This window comes from Schistocerca serialis, chromosome 4 (assembly GCF_023864345.2).
Source record: "Schistocerca serialis cubense isolate TAMUIC-IGC-003099 chromosome 4, iqSchSeri2.2, whole genome shotgun sequence".
NCBI classification, from domain to species: domain Eukaryota; kingdom Metazoa; phylum Arthropoda; class Insecta; order Orthoptera; family Acrididae; genus Schistocerca; species Schistocerca serialis.
Window position 1 is genome coordinate 449048733 of NC_064641.1, and position 16810 is coordinate 449065542.

The 16810-nt window shown below is 36.3% G+C and overlaps 1 protein-coding gene across 1 annotated transcript in view; it reads right to left on the bottom strand.

Annotated features, from left to right (window-relative positions):
* Window positions 1–2733: 2733 nt before the first annotated feature.
* LOC126475086 (low-density lipoprotein receptor-related protein 4) overlaps window positions 2734–16810 on the bottom strand; it is a 633185-nt gene continuing 619108 nt past the window's right edge. The window contains exons 26-30 of the mRNA XM_050102652.1: window positions 16107–16328; window positions 15747–15990; window positions 14140–14398; window positions 13571–14034; window positions 2734–4168 (exon numbers count right to left, since the gene is read on the bottom strand). Of these exons, the coding sequence (XP_049958609.1) occupies window positions 3998–4168; window positions 13571–14034; window positions 14140–14398; window positions 15747–15990; window positions 16107–16328 (1360 nt within the window). The 3' untranslated portion in view covers window positions 2734–3997. The remainder of the gene's footprint in view (window positions 4169–13570; window positions 14035–14139; window positions 14399–15746; window positions 15991–16106; window positions 16329–16810) is intronic.

Here is a 16810-nt window from a genome sequence, read left to right on the forward strand (position 1 = left end):
TGTGGTCTATCAGCCAACACATTGATACAAAAGTCTGTAACCACGTAAAGAGTGCATATGATCTGTTTTGTAATTTCAAAAGCACAGTTTTATAGTATGGTGTATAATTCATTAATTTTATAGATCAAGAGTGACTACAGTCCAGAAATATTCTGCAGAAAAAAGCACTCTGTGGACTTCATCATCAATTAAATAAATAAATTGAAAATATAATTATTTAAGCAAGAAACACTCTGAAAATTTATGTGTAATACAAAAGGGACTCTTGCTTGGAATCTTGTGTGGCATATTTCTGGTATAACTCTGGTGTTATAGATTGTAGTATTATCCATGGTAACTTAATTTTCTTTCTTTCCTTGATGTCACTGACTATGACATTGGAAGTTTGGTAGAAATAATGACATAAGATTTATGAAATTTTAATGAGGAAGTGAAAAACAAAAACAGCAGGAATCTGATTGTTGAAAGTTCAAAACAATCAATATTAAAAAAATAAATGAAAGCATTTTACTTACCAAAACTGGCATTGTTACTCCACACTGCTGTGGTAGAAACATTCCAACTCAAGGGATGCTACTTATATTTTTAGTGGCAGTTGCTTATTTTTTCATAGTCAATGAGAAAAATAAAGAAATTCAAAGCAATATGAAAGTACTAAAAGTGAGGAAAACTCTGCTCAGTTCACACATTTGTGAGAGATATAATGTGTGGAGCACAAAGATGATGTTGAGAGTGTTTCAAAAATGCAGTCAGTATGTTACATATTTCAGAAATGGAGCACTAAGGAGAAAAATTTCATAAATCATACACTTGCAACTTGAACTATATCCAACTAATTTTCCTCACAAAAGAAGTATGTCATGTATTAAATATATGAAGAATGCACCAGGCCATATTTAGCACTGATATGAAGTTATTTACACCTTTAATCAGTGTGCTGACAGTGATATATATACTGCTCAACCTAACACACTGAATGTGTGAGATCCATATTCAAAAAATGAGAGAGACTAAATCTCTAAATGGAACATTACTTCCAAAAATCCAGTTACTCAATGGCAATAATGTCACCTGCAACATCATTGTAGATTGTTAGGAGAAGTATCTGTAGTAAATAACTCAAAAGACTTCTAATAAACTCAAGAAACATTAACAGAAATTTAGGGAGTAATCTGAGCATAAATAATGTGTGTCAAAAAATTAGAACCAAAATACACTCACAACACCCTCAATGCTAAGAGCACCAAACACAGCCATTATTCTAAAGTATAGAAAAAAACTGAGACTTAAGGAATTTAAGAATGCTCCATTATTTTCATATATAACTCATAATTTCTGTATAGTTGAAAACACCAAGATCATGCTGTAGAGAGTATAGAAAAATTCTCCTCAGTACACTGATTTTGTTCAAGTTACTCCTGTGCAAGAGAGATGCATTTCTTGTAAAATTATACATTTTTAAAAAGTACACCCCCCTCCCCATCTCTCTCTCTCTCTCTCTCTCTCTCTCTCTCTCTCTCTCTCTCTCTCTCTCTCTCTCTCCATGTGTATATATGTGTGTGTGTGTTTTGCTCTTAGGTCTGCAAGTTTAATTGGCAGACAATGTTATAGTTTTTATGCAGGATTATTTAGCTTCCTAAGTCAATTGAATAAACAAAAGTATATGACACATAAGTAAAATAATGTGTGCATGAAATACTAGATGTAAAATAAAACTGACAATGTGCCAAAAACAACAAAATTATACATGCAGTCAATACACACTTTCAGGACATAGTAACATAATATATTGTATATCAGTATTAAAATAACATAAGAAGATTTAAAAACTGAAATCATAATTGAATAAAAGGTTTCTGGGGCCACAAAATCCTTTTAGGATAAAAAGAGTATTATAGAAACGAAGGTAATGTAGAAGGAATAAATGATGGCACATGCTTCTAATTCAAGTGCACTAGATACAAGAAGTTACACGAGAGTTCGCAACGTGTTCTTCTAGAACAATGGGCACTCAAATACTGGTTAGTGTAGGGAACAATATGGTGGTAACTATACAAAAATATCAATATGTGGCACACATTTCCAACTGGTCACACACATGAGAAATAATTATATAGTACATTCTAATTACTTTTAGACTATTATATAATAGCTACTCTGTAAGAGTATAAGGTAACTGTGTGACAGTGGATGAAATCATGACATTACTATTGTCAGCTATCCCAGGAGTGACACCCTATAATTTTAAATATGATTCTGTTATCGAAACCCCAATAGCATCAATTTATTTTAACTCCTCTTATAAAAACCAAGGACTTAATTTGGCTACCAAAGGTCATGGATTTTTGTATACTGTAAAATTTGCCCACTCTGCATGAAGTATTTTTAAAGAAACAGAAAATTGGAATAATTTTTTGGAAAATGTATATTTTCAAATACTTGAATTGTAAAGAAAAATCTTTATATTTTAATACTGATATTTAACTGTATGGTTCAAAGGGAAACTGATTTTGTTCCAAGAAATCTTCCTGTATGTTCATTTTGAGCATGTATATTGACTTATTGGCTGTAGTATTCATCATAATCAGAAGAGTACGATTTATGAATTCAATAGAGGACTATTTAAAATAAGGAAAGGGACGTTAAATATGCCCTTTATACTGTGGCAAACAGATTATGAATAATGAAATGGAAAGACTAGAAGAAATAGAACTTGATATGTTTGACATAACTGTATTATATAAAATAATTTTTTGGCATATATTGTACATTTGTTTAAATCACTACTGTGTGCATTGCTTCTTTAAAAATGTATTTAACATATGAACATGAATTATAATTGCATAAATAGCTATAAAATTTTAAGACAATATTTGGAGCCTCATAAACATTAATACTTATTAAATGAGAGAAAGAGTGAAAATAATATTTTGAATAAAATGTATGTCTTACATATTCTCACTTTGAGATAAACATGCAGACATTGAAAATCTGATTCTCCGCAGTATCAATTGAATATTCTCTTTAAAAAAAATCATTTCCTTATTCAATTATTTGCACTAGCATACAAACTGCAAGAAAAGCAGCAACAAAATATTTTAATTATATCAGTAAAACTGAGCAAATATATAAAACTATTTGAAACTTTCTCATAATTACCTATAACATTTCAATATTTTATAAAAAGTATGTACAGGATAAATACAAAAAACACTTTATTTTCATTTTATTACTTTGTTATGAGTTAAAAATAATAAGGAACATCAATACTGCATTTGCAAAACTTATGAGATAACTATTGTATGAAACGACAGTCATAACTGGTGGACATGGGGAACTTCCATGCAATAAAATTTTAGTTTTATTTACTTTCATTAATACTCTTCCTTCATTTGACTATTATATACACAAGACTCTCATCATAATTCACAACATTCTCACCAACGATTCATATTCTTACTCTTCATCTGCCGTTTTCCTTCAAACATTTTGAGCATGATTCCAGTGTCAACAACAATAAAATCATTTTAATATGATACATTCAAAGAATTAAAAACACATAAATATTTGGTTTTACTTGGTGATAAAAATTATGGTGACTTTCATCTCACATTTAATTTTAAAAAACAATACAAAACCAAACACAAATACAGTCTTAGGTATGGTACAGTAACTATCTAAAATTCCAGTATTTCACTCTGTATGGAAGGCTGTCAAGTAATAACAACAAATTAAGTATTACATATAATTATAGGGAAACAATTTATTAACAGGCTGGATGTTACACATTCTTATTCTGAATTTGTCACAAGGGCTTGTAAACTGGGCCCTATTTACATTACTGTTTACATATGACTTTTTATTTGTCATTTTTATTATGTTTTCTCTTATAGAACTGACAGTTTTACAAACATTTATACCATTTTGGCCTACCTAATTTTGTGGTATTGGATGGCTCCTCCTGCAAAAACATTACACAAATTTTACTGAAGATTGGTCACCCAGCCTTCAAGCTAATACTGTCTAATCTTTGGGGAGGTGTTGGAGGAGGTGTAGCAATATGCTCTGGTGTTGTAGCATCATTGCTTGGTACCATAACAGCCGGAATCAGTGATACCACTTCAGGTCCTGTAGCTTGTTTCTCATCATGAATATTAAAAACTCGTTCCTATTTAGGAAGAAAATAAGAGACATTAAATGAGAAGCATCTGTCAATGATATTCACACAGAATGAATTTCTACAAATGATGATATTTGTATTTACATTTAACTGTAAAAGCCAATATATCCCTTGGGCAGGATGTATGTGATGTTCAGGGTGAATATTACAACTGCTTATGAACTCTTAACAACATTAAAATACAGCATGACTTAATCAATCAAAGAAATACTCATCAGCCATATGTATCACATACCATTAACTGGACAATGTAAAATGACAGATATTATGAAATCAGGCAGCAAATGCTGCTCTGAACTGCAACTCCAACACAATTATGGGATTGTACAACTTGTACCTAAGAAGAAAGAACAAAGTGCATAACTGCCAAACATTATACCCATAATGTTTTACTATGTTCTTCTTTATGTTGTGTTCTTCAGCCCAAAGACTGGATTGATGCATCTCTCCATGCTACTCAATCCTGTGCAAGCTTCTTCATCTCCAAGTAACTATTGTAACCTACATCCTCCTGAATCTGCTTAGTGTATTCATCTCTTGGTCTCCCTCTGCAGTTTTTACCCTCCACACTTTCCTTCAATACTAAACTGGTAGCCCCTTGATGCCTCAGAATGTGTCCTACCAACCAATCCCCTCTTCTAGTCAGGTTGTGCCACAAATTCCTCTTCTCTCCAATTCTATTCAGTACCTCTTCATTAGTTACATGATCTATCCATCTAATCTTAAGCATTCTTCTGCAGCACCATATTTCGAAAGCTTCTATTATCTTCTTGTCCAAACTGTTTATCATCCATGTTTTGCTTCCATACATGGCCACACTCCATACAAATATTTTCAGAAAAGACTTCCTGACACTTAAATCTAAACTTGATATTAACAAATTTCTCTTCTTCAGAAACGCTTTGGTGCCAGAGCCAGTCTTCATTTTATATCCTCTCTACTTCGACCATCATCAGTTATTTTGCTCCCCAGATAGCAAAACTCATCTACTACCTTAAGTGTCTCATTTCCTAACCTAATTCCCTCAGCATCACCTGAATTAATTTGACTACATTCCATCATCCTTGTTGTGCTTTTTGTTGATGTTCATCTTACGTCCTCCTTTGAAGACACTGTCCATTCAATTCAACTGCTCTTCCAGGTCCTTTGCTGTCATCGGCAAACTCAAAGTTTTTATTTCTTCTCCGTGGATTTTAATTCCTACACCAAATTTTTCTTTTGTTTCCTTTACTGCTTGCTCAATATACAGAATGAATAACATCAGGGATAGGCTACAAACCTGTCTCACTCCCTTTTTAATCACTGCTTCCCTTTCATGCCTCTCAACTCGACTTTTTTATATATGAATACTGTCAAAAATGTTGCAGTAGTGATTTTTGTTGAGGAGGACTAGGTGATAAATGACTGACTTTATATTTTAGTTTTTTTATTTCTTTATACATCTGCAGACAATAAATATTGTGTGGATGTTGTCCAATATTAAAGATGTATCTTTTTTATGGATCATTTTTCAGAGAAGTTATATGTTCGAATCAATATGACTTTCACTGAATAGTCACTCTGACGAGAACATTCATTTCATTGAAGCACTCGTATTTTTGGCACACAACTGCTTGCCTGGTGCCCCTGTTTATATAGCTACATTATATTTGTTGATGCTATTCTCAATGTGAATACAATAACAGATGCAAAGTCTGTTCATTGGTGACTAAGCTTTGATCCATCTCTACTAATTAGTTCTTTAAAGAATATTTTCATGAGGTTATTAAAAGAAATTTATCACGATAACCATGAATTAAATTATGATTTTACCAACATATTGCTATATTATTAAAAATTCATGTTGCTAAGTATGCCATAGTCGTTTACTTCAAAAACTGAAACTTATGATTAGCCCAGGTACAGAACAGTGTTTTTCTATAAGGGGATAAGAAATAATGCAGTATGGCAGAACTAATTCCCTGATAGAAAGATTTTTCAAACCTAAACTTGAATGTCATTAAGTTCTTTTATTTGAACAATGGAAAGTTCAGGGTGGAATAAAAGCTACATGAAAATGATAGATTGCTAGCCACCACATAGAGGAGGCACAAAGTCACAGGCATGTATAATGAAAAAGAATGCTAGAAAAATGTTCAGTTGTTGGACAAAGTCCTTGTTTGAGTGGTACTGAATCACAGACAGGTAAGATGGAAAAGAATGCTAGAAATATTCAACTTTTGGACAACGACTCTCTCTGACTTCTGGATATTACAAGTGTTCTTTTTCATTGTTTTTATCTTTGGCTCAACATGTCTTCTATGTGGTACATAGTGATCTGTCTTTTTGACATTGTTGTTAAGCTATTTTATTTGTAATTTACTGGCAATGAAGGATCGAAAGAATGGGTTTTCTAATGAATATTCACAAAGAAAAAATTATTACAGAAAGTACATCCACTTACTGTGAGTCATCAAATTGAGAACAGCTACAGAAAGAATATGTGACAATTTCTTAAATATGATGTTCCTGGAAGATGATATTGATACAAGCAGCATAGGTTGTATTAAGTTGCAGACTTACAGCACTGGGGTCCAAGCTGTTCATAAGTATCTTAGCAAACATATTTGATGGGTGACCCACAGGCACACCTGGTTGATCAAATATGACTGTGCAGCAACAGGCAACTTTGTTACTTGCATATAGATGTTTTGTATATGACATATTAGTCCAGTATTTATTACTTTTCTGTGTTCTTTGGATTGGTTTTGGTTGTGTTTTGGACTGATTATAATATGCACACCAAATTGTGGTGTGCTAAGAGCAACATTGGCTCACGACTTCAGATTTGATTAGACTTGCAACTCGGACTCTGTTGGGTGCAACAAAACAGCAACCAACTGTCGGGCAATGGCTGTTTTGCACCATATTAATTCATGGTGAACTTAGACTGATAAATTTTCTCAGATAACGTGATGCAACGTCTAGGACAAAATTATCATTGTCATTTTCTGACTCTCATGTCACCTTTCTTGAAGTTAACTTTCTTCATGCTGGCAGGAATCCCCAAATTCACTAAAGATACGCAAACAATCAAACATAAAAAGCTGAACCTTCATAGTTGTCATTACTCAGACATCTCTGCAAAATTAACATCTGTGGCAGACACATCTGACCCAATGTAGATTATTTGTGAAAGTGTAGAGCTTGCTTCATCTCTTTTCTCGCTACTCACAACTGCCTCAACATCCTACTTCATAAGCAGATTTTCCATTCTATATTAGTTACTCCACAAACTAACAAGTAACTGCACGAAAACAAAAGCAGCATGCCTCTCATTTTACAATACCATTCTCACTTGTGTTTCATCAGACTACTTCTCAGGCTGTGTTATTATTTTCTTGCCATACTCTAAAATGTGTTAAGGCTCTCCCATGCTACCTTGAGTGCTCTTCACTCTCCTCTCAAATTCTGCAGTAGTTTGGTACACTGCGTGTGTCCCTTTAATCCATTTCCCAGTCATAAGGTAGGTACCACTCTCACTGTGCCAAAAGCAGTATGTGCCATATTCACCATTCTTCTTGTAACTGTTTCTGACTAGTCACTTGTAACACCAGTTTACCTTTAGCTGGAGATTATGAGACCATTCCAATTTACAACAAATAGCAGGCACTGTGCTGCCAACTATCCTCCTGACCTTTGATATATTGTGGGTAGTGACTATGCCCAATTGTGAACTATTTTTATGCATCTTCCTATCACCACCACAGGTAACTATTTCATAATTGAAGAAATTGACTACAAGACAATCTAAACCATATACAATCATTGCTTTGCCTTCTGAATCAGCATGATACCCATAAATAAGTTACTGTAACATATAATACCAAGTGGTATCTCATATGCTTCCATCATATCAACTTTTTATCATGTTTACAGGTTTCCACTCAGTTTAATCATCAATTGTGAACAAAATTTCACCATTAATTCTTCCAGGCATCATGAGATACTGTGAGAACATCATACATTAAGTTAGTATAATTTAAAATGAAGCACATGTCATGTTTTTCTATTTTTTTTTCCTATTCTGCAGCAGAACTTTTAGAACATTCGAGATACAATGGACTTGAAACAACACAGTGCAGCCACTGCAAGTAGTGCAAGCTCTTCAGTAGATAAAGCTAAAATTTGTGTATCTATTGAAACAATACTGTACTTTTCCTGTGTTGTGTACTGTTTTGTTTGTTCTGCATCCCACGATCTGGAAAGATTTTTTAGGTGAATGAATAAATAAGTAAACAAATTATTGAAACTTCCTGGCAGATTAAAACTGTATGCCGGACTGAAATTTGAATTCGTGACCTTTGCCATTCGCGAGCAGGTGCTCTACCAACTGAGCTACCCAATCACGGCTCACGCCCCATCCTCACAGCTTTAATTCCATCAGTACCTTGTCCCCTACCTTCCAAACTTCACAGAAGCTCTCCTGCGAACCTTGCAAAACTAGCACTCCTGGAAGAAAGGATATTGTGGAGACATGGCTTAGCCGCAGCAGGGAGGATGTTTCTAGAGTGAAATTTTCACTCTACAGTGGAGTGTGTGCTGATATGAAACTTCTTGGCAGATTAAAACTGTGTGTCGGACCGAGACTCGAACACGGGACCTTTGCCATTCGCAGGCAAGTGCCCTACCAACTGAGCTACCCAAACATGACTCATGCCCCATCCTCACAGCATTAATTTCGCCAGTACCTTGCCCCTACCTTCCCAACTTCACAGAAGCTCTCCTGCGAACCTTGAAGAACTAGCACTTCTGGAAGAAAGGATATTGCGGAGACATGGCTTAGCCACAGCAGGGGGGATGTTTCTGGAGTGAAATTTTCACTCTACAGTGGACTGTGCGCTGATATGAAACTTCCTGGCAGATTAAAACTGGCGGAATTAAAGCTGTGAGGACGGGGCATGAGTCGTGCTTGGGTAGCTCAGTTCATAGACCACTTGCCCGCAAAAGGCAAAGGCCCCGAGTTCGAGTCTCGGTCCGGCGCACAGTTTTAATCTGCCAGGAAGTTTCATATCAGCACACACTCTGTTGTAGAGTGAAAATTTCATTCTAGAAACATATCCCAGGCTGTGGCTATGCCATGTCTCCGCAATATCTTTTCTTCCTGGAGTTCTAGTTGTGCAAGGTTCGCAGGAGAGCTACTGTGAAGTTTGGAAGTAAGGGGACAAAGTGCTGGCGGAATTAAAGCTGTGAGGACGGGGCGTGAGTCGTGCTTGGGTAGTTCAGTAGGTAGCTCACTTGCCTGCAAAAAGCAAAGGTCCCGAGTTCGAGTCTCGGTCTGGCACACAGTTTTAATCTGCCAGGAAGTTTCATATCAGCACACACTCTGTTGTAGAGCGAAAATTTCATTCTAGAAACATATCCCAGGCTGTGGCTAAGTCATGTCTCCGCAGTATCCTTTCTTCCAGGAGTGCTAGTTCTGCAAGGTTCGCAGGAGAGCTTCTGTGATGTTTGGAAGGTAGGAGACGAGGTACTGGCAGAATTAAAGCTGTGAGGACGGGGCATGAGTCGTGCTTGGGTAGCTCAGTTGGTAGACCACTTGCCCACAAAAGGCATAAGCCCCGAGTTCGAGTCTCGGTCCAGCACACAGTTTTAATCTGCCAGGAAGTTTCATATCAGTACACACTCCACTGTAGAGTGAAATTTTCATTCTAGAAACGTTCCCCCACTGTGGCTAAGCCATGTCTCCGCAATATCCTTTCTTCCAGGAGTGCTATTTCTGCAAGGTTTGCAGGAGAGTTTCTGTGAAGTTTGGAAGGTAGGGAACAAGGTACTGGCGAAATTTAAGCTATGAGAACAGGGCGTGAGTTGTGCTTGGGTAGCTCAGATGGCAGAGCACTTGCCCGCGAAAGGCAAAGGTCCCGAGTTTGAGTCTCAGTCCGGCACACAGTTTAATCTATCAGGAAGTTTCATATCAGTGCACACTCCACTGTAGAGTGAAAATTTCAATCTAGAAACATCCCCCCCCCCCTTTCCCACTCTGGCTAAGCCATGTCTCTGCAATATCCTTTCTTCCAGGAGTGCTAGTTCTGCAAGGTTCGCAGGAGAGCTTCTGTGAAGTGTGGAAGGTAGGGGACGAGGTACTGGCGGAAATAAAGCTGTGAGGACAGGGCGTGAGTTGTGCTTGGGTAGCTCAATTGGTGGAGCACTTGCCCGCGAAAGGGAAAGGTCTCGTGTTCGAGTCTCGGTCCATCACACAGTTTTAATCTACCAGGAAGTTTCATATCAGCGCACACTCTGCTGTAGAGTGAAAATTTCATTGTAGAAGTAAACAAATTGTTTGTCACAGTCTTATGGGTAGCCCAGCTACTAAGTATATATGGTAGTAGCTGTTTTCAACATTGTGTGATTACTATTGAAATAAGTGGATGCCATCCCGTATCTTTTCAATTAAATGCCTTACGTGGTTAGATCATCTGACAATTTGCTCTTTACTGTCAAATTTATTGAGACTTGTGGTCTTGAAGAATACATTATAGTATTATAATCTGTTTCATAACCCAGACAGATGAGGTGAACGGCATTCAAATGTCCAACGGGTTTCTAGTTACATGTGTGTCACTGTTATTTATTAGAGCTATCATTAACTGTTTATATCAGCAGTGCATATAAACCAGATCATGTTCATAAGCAATCCTGAACACATATTATTGCAGGTCTAAATCATTCTCATTTCCATCTAGCTCCAACTTACATTAAATTCTGCTACTATCACTTACACCTTTCACAAATGCTGCTACCCGTTCCACCCCCTTTTCATTTGTTTCATTATCATTTTGTGTATGTGTCTGTCCATGTGCTTGTTTCATGACTACAAAGTGAGATATGGTTACATAAACAAACAGGATCAAAAGAACCATACTGGCTGATGGAGATACAGAGAACAGAGAAATGTCTGGTCACAAAGAATTCAAGGATATCTGCATCGGATTACATTCAGAGCCCAATGATGAATATCTTCAGGTGACCATCAGCCTTCCTTCTTTGAACAATATCCACAGGAAAGAGAACAAGACATGTATTGTTGGTGCTAGCATTGCTTCAGAATCTTGAGAATATAAACAATAATTCTTTATATAAAAAGTTTTTTAATATAACACCTTTTTATATTGGACTAAGCATTAAATAATTTCTCCTAGCCACATACACATTTCTAAACTCAAACAAGTGGTCCTGAAAATGGTGCTTGGGATTTTTAATGGCTGTGACAACATTTAAAAAACTAAAAATGAAAAATACACTGCACAGGCAATAGGTAAAGGTTGCATGAATATCTCATGAGTAAATGATGAAGGTAAAAATTTGAGAGACCTGAGCTCACATGGAGGCATACCAGCAATCATTCTTACCATGAAACGACCTCAACTGGAACAGGAAATAAGGGAAACAGTAGTGGTACATAAAGTGCCCTTTGTCACATACCAGACATGAAAGTGAGTTAAAACTGCAATGTCACCCAGTTCTTAACTATGTTGAAAGTTTAAATTTTCTTGCACATCAGGAAGTTAGTTTAAAATCAACTGCAAACTTTGAGCCAAACAGACACAAAAGTCACCTGATAAAAACAGTTTAAAATGAGATTTATTGTACTATGCAGTACGTCCTGCTGTATGTCCTGCTCTATGTCCTTAAACTATTAATTTTATTTTGTCCATTATAAAATCTTTGTGAAACTGGTTCAGACACTTTCATAGAAGGTAATAATTCTTTCTTGAGATGAATCAAGTTTGCTGCTGGGAGATGTATAATAAGATGGTAACCGTGCAAGGCAAAAGTATTTTCAACTACACATTACAATACTTTAATTTTATTTATTAGTTTGACAGCAAGAGTGTACCCACGAGCTGAGATTTTGTGGGAGGAGGCAACTCATGTTAGTTTTATGGTGGACAACAAAATTGGTTTGAGATTTCATGACAAATGGCTCTGGGTACACTTGCTACTAATCACCACCTGCTGCATGTTTTGGTTTTCTTCAAACTGATACTGAAATGGTACATCTTCTGTCTGGTGGGGCAGGTTGTAAGTTCATGAATTTTTATATTAAAGGGTTGGGAGTTTGGGGGGGGGGGGGGGGAGCAGCTCTTCTCTCTTCTACCCCTCAATGGGGATGTCCTTATTGGAACGTATTAATGAAGTAAATGTATCTGCCATATCTTCATACATCCTCATGGGCTGTCCAGCTTTTCATCTGTACCTTATTACCACTTACGCAAATTTGGTGCAGCATCATGTTACTAACAACACACATGTTGTCAAACTGTGGGACCAATGGAGCTAGGGAGTTTCCTGTTCAGCCACCCACATCTATGACATAAATCCTCCAGACTTTCCAGTTTGCAGACAAATGTCTTGTTATACACTGTTCACTCACATTAATGTGACCACAAGTCAAAAGCATGAATAACACCATTTGCATTGTGGATGACTGTGAGATGTGCAGGAAGAAAGTCAATAATGCTCTGAGAGATACCTACAGGAATGTGGAGCCATGTCAACTCCAGTGCTGGGGTTGGGGCGCTAGGTTTCTTGGTATGCAATTTCCAGCCTTCATTGCCTATGAACAACAGTCAGCATGGGTGCATGAGCCATGCATTTGCTGTCATCTATGGCCTGTGGTGCACCACAATTGCATTGGTGTTAGTTTTGGATAACAGCATTTTGCTGTGCACGGTATATTTTAACCACAACATAACATGAAGAGTTTACAAACTCAGCTGCTTCAGATATGCTTTCAACCTTGGCCTGAAAGCCAATGATCATATCCTTTTGGACAGCAGATAAATCAGACATTTCTGCATTATGAAAATGACTGCACTGTCTTCCACATTCCCCGACAAGTTTTATATACCCTCCACTGATAGAGCAGTCACCTGCTGTCTGTGAGTGGTAGTCACATTAATATGACAGGACCATGTATCTGAGCTATTGTAGGAAGAAAGTACATTTTTTTCCTGGTTGAACACAAAATAAAACTTGTGTTCTGGTTTAGATGGACTCACGTTTCCACATATACTCATACACAGATGCAGGAAAAACTATGAATATAACTATAGCTATCAATTTCTAGATATTTTATAGCACAGTCAGATCCAAGGTCATCTGAGATAAGGAACATCTCTTAAAAGCCTGTGACCACAACATATCAGCTGAAGTCTCTCTGAGTTAGTTATGAATGGTTTTCTCACAGTAATAAAAAGGAGAAGAAGCAAAGGTACTGATAAGATAAACACAGAATGATTTTATTCTTACACATGCTTCATAGCTGATAGTTTAGTAAAACATCATTCTGATTATTTCTTGTCTGAACACACTAAATACTGCAGTCAACAAATGTAGTTAATTTCTTACCTGAGACTTGTCATATTTGAGTCTTTTCCAAATGAATGGTTTTTTGTCAGGATGGGAACTAGCTCCAACATCCATATTAGAAGCATTATAATTCGGATTAGAAAATGTCAGCACACTTCGCCCTGTAGCATATAAATACTTCTTCTGTTTTTTGTGTCGGTGGAATAAAAGCAGTATGACCATAGCCAAAGTAGCAAGTACTATCAAACTGAACAGGCCCATTATTATAATCATAATGTGTGATGGTATTCCATGCTCCTTTGGTTTTTCTGCACTTCCAGTGCCTGCCAACATATTTAAATCATCATCCACACCATCTTTTATACCAGGCTCATCATTTTCATTTGGATAGGCTGGAGAAATAGGTATGTTGTCATAATCTTCATCTTCTCCTGTGTAATCCTCAACATCCATAAGGGGATTTAATTCTTTCTGTTTCTTGTTTGGTACATGAGCACTGGGCACTGTAAAGAGAGTTATTAAAAATATAATTTACACTTTATTATGCTATTCACCAATCTATGTTGCTTTAAATTGTGGCTCACATATAAAAAAAATCATATACGAACCTGTAGAGCAATGACGATCATCTGGTATATCAGGACAAGCACAGATGTAATCCTTTTGTCGGTAAAGACATAAGTGAGAGCAGCCACCATTATGGACTGCACAAGGATTCCAGCCAGGTTGCCGCTCAGCAGCTACAGCTCGTATTTCCATTACTCCATCAAGGTCTTTGCGAATTACTTTTCGATCTAAACCTGTCTTCTTATCAGCTCTCTCCACTGACTTCTTGTACCAATCGGTCCAGTAGATATGGTCACCATACTGAAATAGTTGAATAAATTCAACAACATTTTTAGTAAAAACAGTCTGAATCAAGCACTTCCAGAAGGTGTATTCAGTGCAAACTTGAAATCTTTTGCTTGTGATCTCTCTCATCAGCTCAAATCCCATTATAGTTGTCAGCTCTTGTGAAACAATATACACTACAGAAACTGGAAGTTGATCAGTAGACTGCCATCTTAAAATAAATGGAAGGCAATGTCAATTACTGCATTAATGATTTTTTTTTCCTCCCTTGGAAGTATTACACTGAGCAAATGAATAAAGATGATGTAGTAGTTATGATTCCTCACTGGAGCAGCAAGGTTTCATATCTCTATCTCATCAGCCTAATTTGGATTTTATCAATGCCAGGTTCATTGTTTAATTATTTCCTTTACCTGTATTCTGTCAGAGTTTTTCTCAGTCTCCAATGACAAGATGTTTAAAGTTTAAACTCCATTCCTTATTGAAACATATTTTATACATCTTCTGGTTGGTAAAGTACATTAATTGGTTTATTATTCCCTAATCTGACGTGCTAATTTCAAAAGAAGCCTCATAATTTTAATATGCCTCACATTATCACCAAATATACTTTTGAGACCATTCAGTACATGACTGGAATGCATATTACTGCTGTGTGATATTTTTAGTGCCTCTTCCAGTTTGTATTCTACCATAAATCCCTAAAGCAATATGACCTTTCAATTAATTACCAAATCACTTATGATAATCTTCCATCATTCATCCTACCTTCCCAAGACTGCCATAAGAATCTACCAAGATGGTACTTCCAAGCTTTCAGCCTGAATGAAAGAGCTCAGCAATGAAATTCTAGCAGCAGAGCATTACACAGAGTTTCACAAGGAAGACAGATAATTCTTTCACAACTTGAGTGATTCAGATCCCCCATACAATTCTCGCATTTCTAAAGGCCACAAATTGCTGGGTGATCACAAAGGAAAGATCTCTCAAAAATGCATGTTTTGATGTATAATTTGTGGTTGCTTGGAAAATAACTCAATTACCTTGTACCCAGACATCAATTTCAAATTTTTGACAAATTTTTACTTGCTGTTACACACCTGTAACTTTTTAAGAACTGACGAAATTCATTACCACAAATTATTGTATAAACATTGTATTGTAAATTTAATGTCCTTCACTTATCCAGATTTTTTAGAAAGTATTAGAAAGGATTACGATTTTTAATCATATATGCCAATTACTTATGTTTTTGTTCACATTTGAGGGGTTTTGATACTTTCCTCGATTCTGCATTTTTTAAGTCTGGACCACACGAAAATGTAAAACAGGAGTTTCACTGTTTATGTCAATCATTGCGTACCTGAGTGAGTCCAAATGGATGTGTTTTAGCAGGAACAAGCTGTATTCTGTTTCTACCATTCAGGTCTGCTGTTTCTATTCTATCCTTAAGAGCATCTGCCCAGTAAAGTCTTCTGGCAGCATAGTCAATAGCTAGACCATTGGGAAAACCTAGTTCAGTTCCAACAACAACTGTTCTGTTGGAACCATCCAGCAATGCTCTTTCAATTTTTGGGTTGTCTCCCCAGTCAGTCCAGTACATGTACCTATTCAGAAAAATTACTCATAAAGTCACACAATTGAAAAACTTGAAATCAAAATATGTAACATAATTTTTGGGGTGATTCAAAATATACACAAAAATTATTCAACATATACTCACCCCTTCCTTGGGAACATTGCAAGTGCCCTTGGTTCATCTAAACCATTTTTTATTATCACTTTCCTACATGTTCCATCCAGTTTTGCAACCTCCAGAACTTTCCTGCCAGCATCTGTCCAGTAAATGTTATCAGCTATCCAGTCAACCACCAAACCATCTGGTGTAGCCAAATTTTTTGATACCACAACACTTGTATTGGAGAGGTTGTGCATGTCCACACTCCTAATTAACGGAAAAATGTTTCAAGAGTCACTTACAACTAAAAAAGAATAAACACCAGAAAAAGAAACAGAATGATTAAATAAGATGAAAAGAAACCTCAGAGACTCCTGCCAGTGGTGCTTAATAGTAATAAAATATATCAACAATTAAAATATAATTTCTGTAAAGTTGAAGGTATAAAAAAGTCTTACATTGTTTTACATATAAATTCCTTTTCTATTTGTGTGTATTATTCTAAGTGCAATTGTTTCATGAATGATGAAATCTGATTGAACAGTTCCTGCGTGTGGTGTAGCTCAGCAGGGGTTTTTTCTTGTCACAGGCAATGTGTGCTCTATCTAACCTGTTGGTTAGCACTGTACATTAGATGGTGGTGGCTTGTTGTGTGCTGATTTAGGTCTGTAAAGGTCTTGCTATAAACAGCATGGCCTAGAGTATACTCTGCCTTCTTACTTATTAGAATATCCAATAAAGGAAGACGG